General features: G+C 32.8%; 1 protein-coding gene across 1 annotated transcript in view; it reads left to right on the top strand.

The window, feature by feature from the left end:
* Positions 1 to 5,546: 5,546 nt before the first annotated feature.
* The window catches only part of LOC143228448 (tRNA dimethylallyltransferase-like), a 46,698-nt gene continuing 32,746 nt past the window's right edge, over positions 5,547 to 19,498 (top strand). The window contains exons 1-2 of the mRNA XM_076459707.1: positions 5,547 to 5,732; positions 19,342 to 19,479. Of these exons, the coding sequence (XP_076315822.1) occupies positions 5,577 to 5,732; positions 19,342 to 19,479 (294 nt within the window). The 5' untranslated portion in view covers positions 5,547 to 5,576. The remainder of the gene's footprint in view (positions 5,733 to 19,341; positions 19,480 to 19,498) is intronic.

The following is a 19,498-nucleotide window of genomic DNA, read 5'->3' as shown; positions in this document are numbered from 1 at the left end:
TTAATTGTTCTACACATTTTATGACAAACGTAGTTTGTCAAGCACATTCAACAGTTAAATAGCTATTTTTTTACGTGAAACAATTTTAATAATTGAAAGGACCGAAATTCACAAGTAATTATTTTTAAATTGAAAAGAAGAAAAATTTAAGCTAAATATTCAGAAAAGGAGTTTCGAAAATCATGGAACTTATTTTTCTCCCAGACAATTTGGTGGATCACTAGCAAATCTGAAGGTTTATAACGCTAAAAACCGATTTTCGAAACTCGTTGGGTAGCTTGCGTTTCATAACAAAGAAGCAATTCTCAGGTAGTACCCAGGATTTTAGAGGGGCCATTTCCATAATTATGTCTTTGTCCATGAGTTTATTGCTACATAATCTTAATCTTAAGAGGGTTTTTGAAACAACCAAGAAAGCTCCCTTGATTCGTCACTGATTCTATAGGTCAGTCACATTCTAGTGTGCTACAAATTATTCTCATCAAATGACAATATTATTTTTTATTTTAATAATAACTTAAAATACAGAATGTTCACAGTATCAACTCAGTATTCTCAGTTTTATTTATTTATTATTCTCTGAAACAAAGTTATTTTTATTTAGTTATATTGTAGATTATTTGTACCCATAAAAATTTCGCTAACAATAGTCTTTCTTTTTCAATTTCAAAGTAGGCTTAAATGTTTAGTATACAGGGATTTTAACAAACGTTCCCTCTTATATCTTTTCTAAATATTGTAATTTCATAACACAAGATTACACTTATGGCTAAGACTATTTATTTTAGTTTTTAAATTTGTTTTGGGTTAAGGAACACGATATAGAAACCTGAATACTAGTGTCGTAAGCCTTATCCACAAAAGAGGGGGGGGGGTGTCTTTTTATTTAAAGACTGTTTAAATAAATAATAAATCCAAGACAAGAAAATGAAATTTGTGTAATAGATTTTCATCAACTTTTATTGTAGGAAACAAAAACTAGAAATATTCAAACTGTGAAAAGACAGAAAGTTTCACATGAATTAAGTTATCATGTGCCCGGGGGTGGTCTAGCAGCTAATGTGCTCAGATTATGAATCTATGGATTTGTGACTCACGACACTTTGCCAGATTGCCCTGTGAACACTGGGGTTCGAAGTGACCCAATTGTTTAGTAGTGTGTCCGAACTATGAAGCTAGAGATTCGTGGTTCGTGACTCGATGATACTGGAATCATGAGTGAGTTTTGAGAGTAACAGTTTAACCATACTGTTAAGCAGGTACATTTTTTGTAGCTTTGCGTGAATATCCGAAACAAACACATTCATTGAACTTTCCACCCAATCACAAGTATTATAAAACTTACCCGACATTATGTTACATCAGAATTTGTTAGAATAAATAATATTTTATCACTTCAAGTGTAAGGTACGGTCAGTGCAGACTGTTTATTGGTTCGGAGGATGTTTCGCCTTTTGAGGATTTGAGTTGTTAGCGTCCCTGGTCTTCTGACTAGAACAAAAAAAAACTTTCTTGAATTTCTTACAAAGCAGGTCCACAAAAGGATGTTCCACCTCTTTCAAAACTCCAGTTTAACTACTGGATAACCTTCAACTAGCTCTGATCGAAATTTAACAAACAAATTCGCTAAATGACGAATTGAAAACCATTAGCTTCATACATTTCTTTTCCTCCACTAGTGGCCCGTCATGTCCAGGTGGGTTAAGACGTTCGATCCGTAATCTGAGGTTCGCGAGTTCGAATCCCCGTTGCACCAAACATGCTTGCCCCTCTTTGCCGTGGGGTCGTTATAATGTAACGGTTAATCCCTCTATTCGTTGGTAAAAGTGTAGCCCAAGAGTTGGCGGTGGGTGGTGATGACTAGCTGCCTTCCCTCTAGTCTTACACTGCTAAATTAGGGACGGCTAGCACAGATAGCCCTCGAGTAGCTTTGTGCGAAATTCAAAGAACAAAGAAATAGTTGGTGTTGGATCATTTCTCTTGACTTGTTATATGTTTTCATTTAATTCTGAACAATTCCACCCAATATCTATACGATGTATTACTGTCTCATTGTTATTTTTATGTGAAACAATCGTTAAATAGGAAATGTTTGCTTACACACGGTTCTAAACTTCCTTCTTTGTTCTCTATTCTCGTTTCCTCACTGCTGTACTTCGTTTCTTTGTTCCCTATTCTCGTTTCCTCACTGCTGTACTTAGTTTCTTTGTTCCCTATTCTCGTTTTCTCACTGCTGTACTTAGTTTCTTTGTTCCGTATTCTCGTTTCCTCACTGCTGTACTTCGTTTCTTTGTTCCCTATTCTCGTTTCCTCACTGCTGTACTTCGTTTCTTTGTTCCCTATTCTCGTTTCCTCACTGCTGTACTTAGTTTCTTTGTTCCTATTCTCGTTTTTCTCACTGCTGTACTTGTTTCTTTGTTCCGTATTCTCGTTTCCTCACTGCTGTACTTCGTTTCTTTGTTCCCTATTCTCGTTTCCTCACTGCTGTACTTCGTTTCTTTGTTCCTTATTCTCGTTTCCTCACTGCTGTACTTCGTTTTTTGTTCCTTATTCTCGTTTCCTCACTGCTGTACTTCGTTTTTTGTTCCCTATTCTCGTTTCCTCACTGCTGTACTTCGTTTCTTTGTTCCCTATTCTCGTTTCCTCACTGCTGTGCTTCGTTTCTTTGTTCCCTATTCTCGTTTCCTCACTGCTGTACTTCGTTTCTTTGTTCCCTATTCTCGTTTCCTCACTGCTGTACTTCGTTTCTTTGTTCCCTATTCTCGTTTCCTCACTGCTGTACTTCGTTTCTTTGTTCCCTTTTTACATATTTTGTTTTCTTGGGACAAGGTACATCTGAGTGACCCTATTTGACTACAAGTATAACATTATATACGTCCATTATGACATTTAGATACGTTAATCACTTCACTGTTAACAACTTGTTTATTGTTCCGTCTGGCCTTGCACTGATTAATAAATTTTATCACGTCATAGTAGATACAACAAAGAGATATTCCAAGTATTCTTGTACAGACACGTGATGTTACACACTAATAGTTTATTCTGTAGCTTCAGGGTTCCATAATTTATAAGTTTTTACAGTTTTCCAAATAGAAGTATCATCTAACACTGTATTAGCGTGGTACTTTCTAGAGAGCTTTTTAGACAATTCCATACTATCTAATACGGTTGGGTACAAATTAGTCAATGTTTTATTTACATTATCCTTAGTGTTTGAAAGCCATTTCTGATCCAAAAGCCTTCAATCACTATAATGGCCCTCCTCTCCAACAAGAAACCATAGGTTACATCCATTTATTTTCAGATACTTAAAACATATAAAACTATGTTTCCAAACTCTTAAGAAATTCCAAGATATTAAAATCTGAATAGACGTCGAACTTATCAACAGGCAGGGGTGATGAACTGACTGTGGTAATTTAAATCGAAAACATTTCTACGGGGCTACTGACAGAATGCTACTGATATAATGAACTCTCAAAGCTTGAGTCGGAGACTTAGTTAACCTTTCGAGTGGATTTGTCCTCACGCATGTTAACCTTTGCATCTGTTCCGACAATACTCACATGGTCTCCATCAAACTTGCCACATCAGCTTCCTTAACTTCTTTAATAAATTTTACAAAATTTGTTCCAAGATGGACCTTTGGAAGGTACTCCACTAGAGTAGGAATTTTAAAATTCTAGAGCAGGTGAAAGTACATAACGATGGCATGTTTATAGTATTAAGAGATAGTTATATGTACGCAGTGAAAATTCTCTGGATGTTGGAGAAGATGAAAAACACTGAAGATATGCCGACTACAGAAGATTTGGAGGTCTTCTCCCCAAAAAACAAAATAATTCTGCTGTTATTATTATTTCTCATCCTTTGAAGGGTCGTATTAATTACTTACCCATGTCTTCTGCTCAGTCTGTTCCAAGGGCATTACCTTTACATTGCAGAGTTGCTTATTACAGCTTAGGAAATTGTTAACAGCTTTCTGGTAAGCCAAATCAGAACTGTAAAACTGGTGAAGATTCCAAAACAGTTGTTATTGTTTTTCCTTGTAAAGTATCTATGTTCAAATTATAAAGAATTCCTGGTGTCAGTATAAAGAGGGAACTAAAATCATTTATACGAAAATTGGAATACTTTTTGTTCATGTCATCATTATATGGGGAAGGAGCGTGAATAGAAAACTCTACTTCTATTTTGTTATGGTTTTGTTTGTTGTTCATCTATTATTATTTTTATCGTTCAGTTCAACTTAACCAATAACTCGCCTTCTAGCTAGAACATATTGATTTTATGTGCATATGCGTTGTTAAATTGACACAAGTTCCTCTAGTGGTGACACACAATAAAAGATTATATAAATTTATGGTAATAGAAAATCGCTGAGCAGTAATATTAATGTACTTATTAATTTAGAGAATGTGTGTGTGTTTCCTTATAGCAAAGCCACGCCTGGCTATCTCCTAAGTTCACCGAGAGGAATCAAGGGGTTTTACTCTATGTTCACTCCTCTACATAGAGCTTTCTCTACCCATACCAGCCGTTTTTACATATATGTTTTTCTCTACAAGTGGGTTTTTTCATAATCACGAAATTAAATCCGTAGACTTACCACTGTATCAGCGGAGACTAACCTAGCGAAGCATGTTAATTTTGAAAAATATTCTTATGGCTTTTTACTCCTAATAACCTTATTTACTGAAATTAATAACCTGAGATCTATATTGTGTTGTTTAATAACAGTTTAACCTAGTCTTGACCAGGCACAGAAGTTAAATGATTACTTTTTTTTTTGTAAGTGACAAAATTTGTATTCTAGTTGTTTAAAAGCTTTATTTTAGAGTTATGCTCTTATTACGCTTTAATGAATTGTTTTTCCTGGACCTTCGTTGTGAGTGTGCAAGTTTTCTTACAGCAAAGCTACAGGGAACTATTTGGCGAGTTCACCGAAGGGAATTTAACTCTTGATTTTAGCGTGGTAAATCCATAGACTTACCACTGTACCAGTGGAGAACAACCTGCGTTCTCTATCTCTCTCCTTTTTATTTTAGTATCTTTTGATTATCACATGTGTAACATAAGCTGCTGTTCAGGAGGTAAATAGATTAGAAATCTTTACATAAAACAATTTCAAATTAGATATTTACATAAAATGGGTTGAATTTAATAAAATACCTTGATCATGGATTATAATTGACATATTAATACATATTTTTCTGTGTTGTCACTCATAGATTTTTAGAATTATGCTCTAAATATTTCGCACAGTTAAATGAATGATCTTAGTTACCTACATTATTAGTATTTTGTAAATTACATTAATACCGAGTGCCCTGTTGGTACAGCGGGCAGTAAGTTTACAGACTTACAACGCTGAAATCAGGGGTTCGATTCCCTTGGTAGACTCAACAGATAATCCGATGTGGCTTTTCTATAAGAAAACAAACACATAGTAACAGCGAAGGTAATCCAACTGATAATAAAATGTATTTTTATCACGGTTTATTAAATATTGTACGACGTGGACTTGAGTAATTAATGAATCTATCAAAGAGGGCGTTTTAGGAAATACGAATATGGCAGCGCACATGGGAAATGGTATGCATTGTGCGGTTGCTCGTAAACTACCTGTAGTTGTTATTCTTGGTGCAACTGGAACGGGGAAATCAAAATTAGCTGTTGATATTTGTTTAAAATATTCCGGAGAGGTTATCAGCGCAGACTCGATGCAGGTGATTTCTTGTTTGTTTTACTTATGTTTTGTTGAAATTATGATAGATAGTGTAACTGTTGAGCTGTAACTTGTAAGTGTAAGCCTCGCGAGTCATAGAACCAGCGATCACAAATTGTCATTGTTAATGATTTTTAACTATTATTATGTAATTCATATATGGATGAGGTTATTTACGTTAGTGGATAAGCTTGGTATGGGGGTTGCATTAATCTTACCCATATTTACCTTTCACTAGTTTCACTGAAGATTTCAGTAGATGCTGGTGGCTCTTGTTTGATCTTTTCAATCAATAATACTATAATTAATAGTTAATATTAATAACACTGTTAGTAAAAGTAACACAATATCATTAATAGTAGTGATATGGAGATGAGAGAACTTCTTACAATGTAACTTTTTTTTTTCTCTTAATAATGGTATGTTCTTTTTTGAACTAACAGTTATTGGTGACAACAGCCTAATGGCATGATGTAAGGTCTCACATGAAATATAAATACAAGTACAGCTATTCTAGGAGTTTGCAATATTATAAGTTGTTGTATGCCAGTTGTAATGTAGTTATGGAATTTATAATGTTTTTTCAAATACTAAATTATTGAAGGATATAATTGTTATAATAAATTATATCAGGTCATTGCTTAAGTAATGTCTGATGTTAGGTTCAGAAAAAAGAGAAAGGATTTCAAACACTTTTAATGTTATTTAATCAATAATATATGTTCCATTATTATTAATTACTTCCTGTCAATGATTCACAAGCTTCTGTATCAAAAGTAAAACTGTCTCAATGGAAGAAGACTCCTACCAATTTGTGTATTTGTCCCCCTAGTTCTACTGTTTCCACTCTTAAATATAAAAAACAAATGTTTATGTATCAACACTGTTGGTTCCCTTTACAATCTTAAACATTTCAATCAAAACCCCACTAACTCTTCTTTTTCCAATAGAAAACGATTTGAGAGATTTCAGCCTCTCCTTATATGATAACCCCTCTATCCTAGGCATCATTCTAGTAACTCTTCTCTGGACCCTTTCCAACAACCTAATGTCTTTTCTGAAATACTCCATTTGTAACAACACTCTGCTTTCTTTCATTCAGCCACTCTTCTATCCAATTTGCTAACTTATCCCCAACACCTATAGAGACAATTCTTTTATCTGAATTTTATCAAATGCTTTCTGAAAATCCAGATACACTAAAACTACATTCATACTGTCATCTAAGTAAGCAGTTACGTTTTCAAAGAATGTCAAAAGATTTGCAAGTCAAGATATTCTTTCAGTAAAATTCTTAGCTTTGTTAAATGGTTTTTTCAAAGTATCTTTAAACAGACTTTCCACAACTGATTTAAGACTAATCAGTCGATAGTTACTGGGATAATTTTATCACCTCCCTTTAAAAGGGGAGTTACAGTAGCTGACTTCCTATTTAAAAACTTTCACAAGGTAGCAGCAAGTGGCTTACATATTCAATCCTTATCCTCCTTCTAGATGTAATATTATCTGGCTTGGGACTCTTATTGAAGGGCTGTAGAAAGTGATAGACAAGTCATGCCATGGTCTGATCACTTCCTCATGTAATGCTATGTATTTAAGCCTGCTTCTTGTAATTCAATACATTACAATGTATGTTTCAAGTATTTGTAGTTAAAATGGCTCAAGATTTATAATTGTTGTATTAAATTTTCTGGTGGGCATACCTACAGATTCTCATAGAAATGTTAGTGTGGCAATAGCCTGAACACCTTGTTTCCTTTATCAATGCCTCAATTTTAATATTTTATCATTTCTACCCACACATTTCTACTAGTCCCCTGCTGGGACAGCGGTAAGTCTTTAGATTTACAATGCTAAAATTGTGGGTTCAATTCCTCTCTGTGGACACAGCAGATAATCTGAAGTAGCTGTGTTATAAGAAAACACATACACACATTTATACTAATTATGACAATGGAAAAACCATGGATGATAAAAGGTTAAACTTTCCATTTTTTTTTAACCAGCTCTGAATTAATGCAGTCATCTTGTTTTTATTAAACAAGTGTTTAAAATGTAGAATACTGCTTAAAACTTTAGTAATACAAACTGAAGGGAAACAATAATTTAATTATCCAGATATTACATAAATCATCAGATAAAGGTCTTAATCCCATCGAGGATACTACCCCATGTCAACATTTTGTTTACTTTTAACGTATTTAAAGAAATCCTTACTTTTTAATTTTTAAATATTGAGCCAACCATTTCTCATACATCCTTTTGATGTCTTAACTTCCTCTTTCATACATTCTTTTGATGTCCTAACTTCCTCTTTCTTTTACATCCTTTTGATGTCCTAACTTTCTCTTTCACACATCCTTTTGATGTCCTAACTTCCTCTTTCATACATCCTTTTGATGTCCTAACTTCCTCTTTCTCATACATCCTTTTGATGTCCTAATATCCTCTTTCACACATCCTTTTGATGTCCTAACTTCCTCTTTCTCATACATTCTTTTGATGTCCTAATTTCCTCTTTCACACATCCTTTTGATGTCCTAACTTCCTCTTTCACACATCCTTTTGATGTCCTAATATCCTCTTTCACACATCCTTTTGATGTCCTAACTTCCTCTTTCTCATACATTCTTTTGATGTCCTAATTTCCTCTTTCACACATCCTTTGATGTCCTCTCTCCTCTTTCACACATCCTTTTGATGTCCTAATATCCTCTTTCACACATCCTTTTGATGTCCTAACTCCTCTTTCTCATACATTCTTTTGATGTCCTAATTTCCTCTTTCACACATCCTTTTGATGTCCTAACTTCCTCTTTCACACATCCTTTTGATGTCCTAACTTCTTTTATACATCCTTTTGATGTCCTAACTTCCTCTTTCTTTTGCATTCTTTTGATGTCCTAACTTCCTCTTTCTCATACATCCTTTTGATGTCCTAACTTCCTCTTTCACACATCCTTTTGATGTCCTAACTTCCTCTTTCACACATCCTTTTGATGTCCTAATTTCCTCTTTCTCATACATCCTTTTGATGTCCTAATTTTCTCTTTTATACATCCTTTTGATGTCTTAACTTCCTCTTTCTTTTACATCCTTTTGATGTCCTAACTTTCTCTTTCACACATCCTTTTGATGTCCTAACTTTCTCTTTTACACATTCTTTTGATGTCCTAACTTCCTCTTTCACCAACTTTTTTGATGTTTCATGATCTAAATCTTTTATCCTACCAGTCAATTTAAATTTCTTATGATTTTCTTTAATTTTATCTTTTAAACTCTTTGTGAGCTTCTCTGGTTTTAAACTCTTTGTGAGCTAATCTGGTTTTAAACTCTTTGTGAGCTTCTCTGGTTTTAAACTCTTTGTGAGCTTCTCTGGTTTTAAACTCTTTATGAGCTAATCTGGTTTTAAACTCTTTGTGAGCTTCTCTGGTTTTAAACTCTTTGTGAGCTAATCTGGTTTCAAACTCTTTGTGAGCTAATCTGGTTTCAAACTCTTTGTGAGCTAACCTGGTTTCAAACTCTTTGTGAGCTAACCTGGTTTTAAACTCTTTGTGAGCTAACCTGGTTTTAAACTCTTTGTGAGCTAACCTGGTTTCAAACTCTTTGTGAGCTAACCTGGTTTCAAACTCTTTGTGAGCTAACCTGGTTTCAAACTCTTTGTGAGCTAACCTGGTTTTAAACTCTTTGTGAGCTAACCTGGTTTTAAACTCTTTGTGAGCTAACCTGGTTATTTACCTGCAGCTATCTTTCTTTTTCTATAAGAAATATGCTTATCTTGGATATTTATCTTAAAAATTTTCAACATCTAGTTAGTGTCTTCAAATGTTGCCCAGTTAACAGCAGATGATTCTGTTGCTTCCCACCAAAATTTTCATTTTTATTAAATTTGTAACTATAATGTCCCCAATTTTGTAACTATAATGTCAGTATCCCCAATTTTCACTTGCAGCAAAATATTGAACCTTATACAGCAATGATCACTTACATCCAGATGTACCCCAGTTTTCACTCTTTTGAAAATTTGAAAGTTAACAGTAAATCTAGAATGGAATAATTTCTATTAGGTTCTGTAACCAATTGGTGAAGAAATCCATCGTGAACAGTTTCAAGACAACCTTTTTTCTCATGGTTTGACTGTAGTGTTTCCCAATCGATATGTCTGAAATTAAAATCACTGATAACTATGACTGCATTAACAGCTGAAATATTAACGTTTATCATTCAATTAATCAGTATCACCAGGTGGTCTATAACAGGTTCCCACAAAAAGCTTTTCCCTTTATATCCACTAATAGAAATCCAAATGGATTGAGTCTCTTAGTTATATTTAATATTGTCAACTTTGCATAAAAAGTCATTCCTTCCTCTCTCTTTAGTATTCTGTTCTTGTTAAATAACCACGCATCCTCTCTCTTTAGTATTCTGTATTAAATAATCTGTAACCACGCATCCTCTCTCTTTAGTATTCTGTATTAAATAATCTGTAACCATGCATCCTCTCTCTTTAGTATTCTGTATTAAATAATCTGTAACCATGCATCCTCTCTCTTTAGTATTCTGTATTAAATAATCTGTAACCACGCATCCTCTCTCTTTGGTATTGTGTATTAAATAATCTGTAACCACGCATCCTCTCTCTTTAGTATTGTGTATTAAATAACCTGTATCCACGGATCCTCTCTCTTTAGTATTGTGTATTAAATAATCTGTAACCACGCATCCTCTCTCTTTAGTATTGTGTATTAAATAATCTGTAACCACGCATCCTCTCTCTTTAGTATTGTGTATTAAATAATCTGTAACCACGCATCCTCTCTTTAGTACTCTGTTTTAAATAATCTGTAACCACGCATCCTCTCTCTTTAGTATTCTGAATTAAATAATCTGTAACCAAGCATTCTCTCTCTTTAGTATTGTATATTAAATAATCTGTAACCACGCATCCTCTCTCTTTAGTATTCTGTATTAAATAATCTGTAACCACGCATTCTCTCTCTTTAGTATTGTGTATTAAATAATCTGTAACCACGATCCTCTCTTTAGTACTCTGTTTTAAATAATCTGTAACCACGCATCCTCTCTCTTTAGTATTCTGAATTAAATAATCTGTAACCAAGCATCCTTTCTCTTTAGTATTTCGTATTAAATCATCTGTAACCATGCATCCTCTCTCTTTAATATTATGTATTAAATAATCTGTAACCATGCATCCTCTCTCTTTAGTATTCTGTTTTAAATAATCTGTAATCATGCATCCTCTGTCTTTAGTATTCTGTATTAAAAAATCTGTAACCACGCATCCTCTCTCTTTAGTATTCTGTATTAAATAATCTGTAACTACGCATCCTCTCTCCTTGGTATTGTGTATTAAATAATCTGTAACCACGCATCCTCTCTCCTTGGTATTGTGTATTAAATAATCTGTAACCACGCATCCTCTCTCTTTAGTATTGTGTATTAAATAACCTGTATCCATGGATCCTCTCTCTTTAGTATTGTGTATTAAATAATCTGTAACCACACATCCTGTCTTCTTAGTATTCTGTATTAAATAATCTGTAATCATGCATCCTTTCTCTTTGGTATTCTGAATTAAATAATGTGTAACCACGTATCCTCTCTCTTTAGTATTGTGTATTAAATAATCTGTAATCACACATCCTCACTCTTTAGTATTCTGTATTAAATAATCTGTAACCATGCATTCTCTCTCTTTAGTATTGTATATTAAATAATCTGTAACCACGCATCCTCTCTCTTTAGTATTCTGTATTAAATAATCTGTAACCATGCATTCTCTCTCTTTAGTATTGTGTATTAAATAATCTGTAACCACGCATCCTCTCTCTTTAGTACTCTGTTTTAAATAATCTGTAATCATGCATCCTTTCTCTTTGGTATTCTGAATTAAATAATCTGTAACCACACATCCTCTCTTTAGTATTGTGTATTAAATAATCTGTAACCATGCATCCTCTCTCTTTAGTATTTCGTATTAAATCATCTGTAACCACGCATCCTCTCTCTTTAGTATTGTGTATTAAATAATCTGTAATCATGCATCCTTTCTCTTTGGTATTCTGAATTAAATAATGTGTAACCATGCATACTCTCTCTTTAGTATTCTGTATTAAATAATCTGTAACCATGCATTCTCTCTCTTTAGTATTGTGTATTAAATAATCTGTAACCACGCATCCTCTCTCTTTAGTATTGTGTATTAAATAATCTGTAATCACACATCCTCACTCTTTAGTATTCTGTATTAAATAATCTGTAACCATGCATTCTCTCTCTTTGGTATTGTATATTAAATAATCTGTAACCACGATCCTCTCTCTTTGGTATTCTGTATTAAATAATCTGTAACCACGCATTCTCTCTCTTTAGTATTGTGTATTAAATAATCTGTAACCACGCATCCTCTCTTTAGTACTCTGTTTTAAATAATCTGTAACCACGCATCCTCTCTCTTTAGTATTCTGAATTAAATAATCTGTAACCAAGCATCCTTTCTCTTTAGTATTTCGTATTAAATCATCTGTAACCATGCATCCTCTCTCTTTAATATTATGTATTAAATAATCTGTAACCATGCATCCTCTCTCTTTAGTATTCTGTTTTAAATAATCTGTAATCATGCATCCTCTGTCTTTAGTATTCTGTATTAAAAAATCTGTAACCACGCATCCTCTCTCTTTAGTATTCTGTATTAAATAATCTGTAACTACGCATCCTCTCTCCTTGGTATTGTGTATTAAATAATCTGTAACCACGCATCCTCTCTCCTTGGTATTGTGTATTAAATAATCTGTAACCACGCATCCTCTCTCTTTAGTATTGTGTATTAAATAACCTGTATCCATGGATCCTCTCTCTTTAGTATTGTGTATTAAATAATCTGTAACCACACATCCTGTCTTCTTAGTATTCTGTATTAAATAATCTGTAATCATGCATCCTTTCTCTTTGGTATTCTGAATTAAATAATGTGTAACCACGTATCCTCTCTCTTTAGTATTGTGTATTAAATAATCTGTAATCACACATCCTCACTCTTTAGTATTCTGTATTAAATAATCTGTAACCATGCATTCTCTCTCTTTAGTATTGTATATTAAATAATCTGTAACCACGCATCCTCTCTCTTTAGTATTCTGTATTAAATAATCTGTAACCATGCATTCTCTCTCTTTAGTATTGTGTATTAAATAATCTGTAACCACGCATCCTCTCTCTTTAGTACTCTGTTTTAAATAATCTGTAATCATGCATCCTTTCTCTTTGGTATTCTGAATTAAATAATCTGTAACCACACATCCTCTCTTTAGTATTGTGTATTAAATAATCTGTAACCATGCATCCTCTCTCTTTAGTATTTCGTATTAAATCATCTGTAACCACGCATCCTCTCTCTTTAGTATTGTGTATTAAATAATCTGTAACCACGCATCCTCTCTCTTTAGTATTCTGTATTAAATAATCTGTAATCATGCATCCTTTCACTTTAGTATTTCGTATTAAATCATCTGTAACCATGCGTCCTCTCTCTTTAGTATTCTGTATTAAATAATTTGTAACCATGCATCCTCTCTCTTTAGTATTCTGTATTAAATAATCTGTAACCACGCATCCTCTCTCTTTAGTATTGTGTATTAAATAATCTGTAACCACGCATCCTCTCTCTTTAGTATTCTGTATTAAATAATCTGTAACCATGCATCCTCTCTCTTTAGTATTCTGTATTAAATAATCTGTAACCACGCATCCTCTCTCTTTAGTGTTGTGTATTAAATAATCTTTTACCATGCATCCTCTCTCTTTAGTATTCTGTATTAAATAATCTGTAACCACGCATCCTTTCACTTTAGTATTTCGTATTAAATCATCTGTAACCATGCGTCCTCTCTCTTTAGTATTCTGTATTAAATAATTTGTAACCATGCATCCTCTCTCTTTAGTATTCTGTATTAAATAATCTGTAACCACGCATCCTCTCTCTTTAGTATTCTGTATTAAATAATCTGTAACCATGCATCCTCTCTCTTTAGTATTGTGTATTAAATAATCTGTAACCACGCATCCTCTCTCTTTAGTATTCTGTATTAAATAATCTGTAACCATGCATCCTCTCTCTTTAGTATTCTGTATTAAATAATCTGTAACCATGCATCCTATCTCTTTAGTATTCTGTATTAAATAATCTGTAACCACGCATCCTCACTCTTTAGTATTCTGTATTAAATAATCTGTAACCAAGCATCATCCTCTCTCTTCAGTATTCTGTATTAAATAATCTGTAACCACACATCCTTTCTCTTCAGTATTCTTTACTACATAATCTATAACCACACATCCTATCTTTTTAGTATTCTGTGTTAAATAATCTGTAACCATGCATCCTATCTCTTTAGTATTCTGTATTAAATAATCTGTAACCATGCATCCTCTCTCTTTAGTATTGTGTATTAAATAATCTGTAACCATGCATCCTCTCTCTTTAGTATTCTGTATTAAATAATCTGTAACCATGCATCTTCTCTCTTTAGTATTCTGTATTAAATAATCTGTAACCATGCATCCTCTCTCTTTAGTATTGTGTATTAAATAATCTGTAACCATGCATCCTCTCTCTTTAGTATTCTGTATTAAATAATCTGTAATCATGCATCCTCTGACTTTAGTATTCTGTATTAAAAAATCTGTAACCACGCATTTTCTCTCTTCAGTATTCTGTTTTAAATAGTCTATAACCACACATTTTATCTCTTTAGTATTCTGTATTAAATAATCTGTAACCATGCATCCTATCTCTTTAGTATTGTGTATTAAATAATCTGTAACCACGCATCCTCTCTCTTTAGTATTGTGTATTAAATAATCTGTAACCACGTATCCTCTCTCTTTAGTATTGTGTATTAAATAATCTGTAACCACGCATCCTCTCTCTTTAGTATTCTGTATTAAATAATCTGTAACCACGCATCCTCTCTCTTTAGTATTCTGTATTAAATAATCTGTAACCATGCATCCTCTCTCTTTAGTATTCTGTATTAAATAATCTGTAACCATGCATCCTCTCTCTTTAGTATTCTGTATTAAATAATCTGTAACCATGCATTTAAAAAAAAGAACTTTTATCATCAAAGTGATGCAAGTTTAACCATGTTTCACTTATTCTCATTATATGAAAATCCTTCATTGCTACCAGGCCATAAAGTCATCTGTTTTATTTCTTATACTTGTAGCATTACAGTAGTAACAATTACTTGTAGCATTACAGTAGTAACAATTAATTGTAGCATTACAGTAGTAACAATCACTTGTAGCATTACAGTAGTAACAATTACTTGTAGCATTACAGTAGTGACAATTACTTGTAGCATTACAGTAGTGACAATTACTTGTAGCATTACAGTAGTGACAATTACTTGTAGCATTACAGTAGTGACAATTACTTGTCGCCTTACTGTAGTGACAATTACTTGTCGCCTTACTGTAGTGACAATTACTTGTCGCCTTACTGTAGTGACAATTACTTGTAGCATTACAGTAGTGACAATTACTTGTAGCATTACAGTAGTGACAATTACTTGTAGCATTACAGTAGTAACAATTACTTGTAGCATTACAGTAGTAACAATTACTTGTAGCATTACAGTAGTGACAATTACTTGTAGCATTACAGTAGTGACAATTACTTGTAGCATTACAGTAGTGACAATTACTTGTAACATTACAGTAGTGACAATTACTTGTAGCATTACAGTAGTAACAATTACTTGTAGCATTACGGTAATAACAATTATTTCCTAAACTAAACATTTTTCTGCTTCTTATTCTTATTGCATTTATTTTTTTCCAGCCCTCACCACTCTTTAGCCTCAGTTTGAAACTTACCATCTAGTTAAGTTAATAACCTTAGCAAACAAGTAATTCCCTACTGTGTTTAAATGTAAACAATCTATTCCCAAAAAGGTCCCTTCTCGCATTAAACTGATCGAACAGTTGATGCAATCAAAAGTGCTCATCTGTACATTTTAATCTAAGTTTAGCATTTAATGCAAGTGACCTACTTATAATTAAATCTTAGCAGTATCCCTGATATAATTAAGTTGCAACAGTTTTTAAATGTTTTTATGAACCATCTGTACTTATCAGTTAGCTCCTCTGACCTACCTTTCAATACATTACAAGTCCCTACTGCACAACAAAAACTACAGCATTACCAACCTGTCTTGGCCTGATTATTGGGCAATTTTAAATATGATATCCATTTTTACAAACCATGGAAAATAAAAAAATTAAGTGTTGTAACTTCTTTTTCTAAGGTATGCAAAATCAATAAAAGCTGAACAGTCTTGTGTGTTGACCTTGATTAAACATCTGGCATGGATGTTATCTGAACATTGAGGAATGCTATGTATGGCCTAGAATAAGGGAAGAAGCCTGTAGTTGGCTGCAATTATAAGGCAACTATGAAATTTACAGTCAAATTATTAATAAAAAAAACATTGACTTATTAGCAAGTCAGTACTGTATTTCTCTGTCAGTTGTGGTCTATACACGTGCTCCTGGATAGTATAATCTAATTTTGTTTTCCCTATTTACCAGACTATCCTATACACATGTCTTTTCAAGGAATCGCCTGTAATTATAATCTTCTTAAGTTTATTGTTCACATAATTCTCTGTATCTTTTGTTTTTTTTCCCTTTGTTGGTTTCTCATTTGCAGAAGACAAGGACTAAAATCTGTTGTTCAATAGATTGTCCTCATTAAATGTTACTTGCATATGTATACTTAATTTGACAAAGCTATGGTGGTAACTACTTTAATATTCTTCAATGAGTGTATGTTAGTGTTTCAAATGCAACAGGTCATCGTGTTGTGTGTTGTGTTTCAAATGTAACAGGTCATCGTGTTGTGTGTTGTGTTTCAAATGTAACAGGTCATTGTGCTGTGTGTTGTGTTTCAAATGTAACAGGCCATTGTGCTGTGTGTTGTGTTTCAAATATAACAGGTCATCGTGCTGTGTGTTGTGTTTCAAATGTAACAGGTCATCGTGCTGTGTGTTGTGTTTCAAATGTAACAGGTCATTTTGCTGTGTGTTGTGTTTCAAATGCAACAGGTCATTATGTTGTGTGTTGTGTGTCAAATGTAACAAGTCATTGTGCTGTGTGTTGTGTTTCAAATGTAACACGTCATGGTGCTGCAGGACTTATGTTGGTGCTTCGTGATTTGGAAAATTTTATCTGTAGAAAATTACTTTGATGCTAATTTCCTTATTTTTACAAAGAGGTAGAAATGACAGCTTTATAGAAAAGACATCCTCTCAGAAAGTTTATACTACAGTAGTGGTTTGGCCTTGTATGTCATTCAGGTTAAAATGTGGTTACTGTTGTATTAAAGGTGAGAGACTCACCATTTGGATTAATTAAATTTAACAAGCATTAAACATTTGTTCTGTGGTATAATTTGTAACATGGTTTAACAATGGAAGTTGTACCATGGAATAATAATATTTCATTGCTAATATGAAGTATTGTTATTGTTCAGTGATATAACTTTATATGGAAGATATTAATGATGGAAGTATTTATTAATTTTTTTTAAAGGAAAGACAATATGTAATACCGATAATGATGAAAAGTATGCTTTATGGAGTGTATTTTCATCATGGCTGGTTGATGAAAGTTACAGTTGTATTACTTTACATTAGGATCAGCGTATTATTATCAAGTGGGTTCAGTAGTAAGTTGTTTTACCATTTTAACAAAGACCTGCATTGTTGAAACTGAAATCAGTCATTAAGTGTCAAGAGAGGCTAACAACAGTTAATAACAAAACTTATTAAACTTACTGAAAATATGAAATTGTCATCATACAGTACAGCTATGATTTGGAATAAATAATAAACAGAGTACATATGACAGGCATGAATATCTGCTGTTTTGTTATTTATATTGTTATTTTATTACATGAGTTAATATACTATAGTTTTGTTATCTGAACATTTCTAAAATATGGAACAAATATGTTAGTGTGAGGTAATTTTTTCTTCTTTTGTTTAATTTGTAACTAAAATTTTTATATATACAGGGTGGCCCATAAGTCTCTACCCATCCATGTATCTTATGTATCCAAGGTGTCACCAGTATTTTTTCGCTCATGTATCCACGTACTTGTCACAATACGCTCTTCAAGTGTAAATGGGCTTACATCGGCCATATTTCTCTGAAAAAAAAAGAAACAAATTTCTAATACATGGGTAATTGAATACAACATAATAACATATGGATGGGTAGGGACTTACGGGCCACCCTGTATAAAGGACTCCAGGCAAAACAAAGAAAAAATCTTTCTTTTCTATTGTGAAAAGTAGGACTGCATTTGAAACAGGATAAGGAATGTATTTATAACACAGATAACAGGTGGGAACTATGGTTTTGTGGTAAAATAAATAACTTTTAGACCAATGACCAGAAATGAAGAACTTGTACATATTTGACCTTAGATATAATGTAGAGAGAATTAACTTGAGGAAGGAACAGAAACAACTGTTTGATTTGAGAATTAATAAATCTGTTGTTTTTAGTTTCTAATAAAATATTTCATGCATACTTGAAACATTAATTCTAGTTTTATTGTCATGATGAAAATTTTAAACAGTTGGCAAAATAAAAAATTAACTTTTTAAGAGGTGGGGGGAATGGATCATCCAGAGACACTTTAAGAGGTGGGGGGGATGGATCACCCAGAGACACTTTAAGAGGTGAGGGGGAATGGGTTACCCAGAGACACTTGAAGTAAAAAATATATTAAGGTTCATCATGGTAGGTCATAAGGATTATAGTTATTCATAGTGTATGTTTTTTGTTAGGGTATTCTTTCTTTTTAATACCAGTTAGTCTCTTAATTGCTACAATGTTTCTTAACCCTAGCATTAGTTCAGTTGTTTCTAGTGGTGAGTAATAGTAAATCATTCATTAAAAAAAATGTATGGATAATTTGTCTTTAAAAAGTACTTGGACAATCCTAATGATTACAACTTGGAAAATGAGTAATTTAAAAGTATGTAGATTGGAAATTACTTCATGCACTTGGGTTAATTTTTACAGGATAAAAGAATATAGAAACAGATAAATAAAAAGATATCTAGTTTTAAAAATTAGACTATAAATAGAGGCCTAATTTGATTTGGGGTTTTAACATTATTGTAAATATTATAATTAAGAGTATGAAAACTGTAAGGTTTATAATAATAGTATTCTAGATGTGGTGGTTGTGGCTTCAAGCCAACCTCCATTTTCTTAAATAAAAATTGAACTGCAGCAGTCATTTTGATTCCTTTTCTAACTTGACCAGTGTCATCCGAAAGTGAAATTCTGTATATTGTTGGCTGTTAGTTTTCGTCAGATTAAAACAATAAAATATTGATTACATAATTTAAATACAAGTCAGATATTTTCATTAAGGAGTTTTTTCAAACAAAATATTCAATGAATATTGAAATAACACATTCCTTTTGTTATAACTCTATAGATATAACTACAATATAACTGATGAGACTATTTATATAAAAATACATAATTATGATTTTTTTCAGGTTTATAAAGGACTTGACATTGTTACAAACAAGGTCACACCAGAAGAAAGAAAAATGGTTCCTCATCACATGCTGGACTTTGTAGAATCTCTAAGTCGATACACTGTAGTGGACTTCAGGAATCAAGCTCTACCAATTGTATCCTATTAAATAAACT

The sequence above is a fragment of the Tachypleus tridentatus genome, chromosome 10 (assembly GCF_004210375.1).
Source record: "Tachypleus tridentatus isolate NWPU-2018 chromosome 10, ASM421037v1, whole genome shotgun sequence".
NCBI lineage: Eukaryota > Metazoa > Arthropoda > Merostomata > Xiphosura > Limulidae > Tachypleus > Tachypleus tridentatus.
This window is presented reverse-complemented; position numbering and strand designations above follow the sequence as displayed.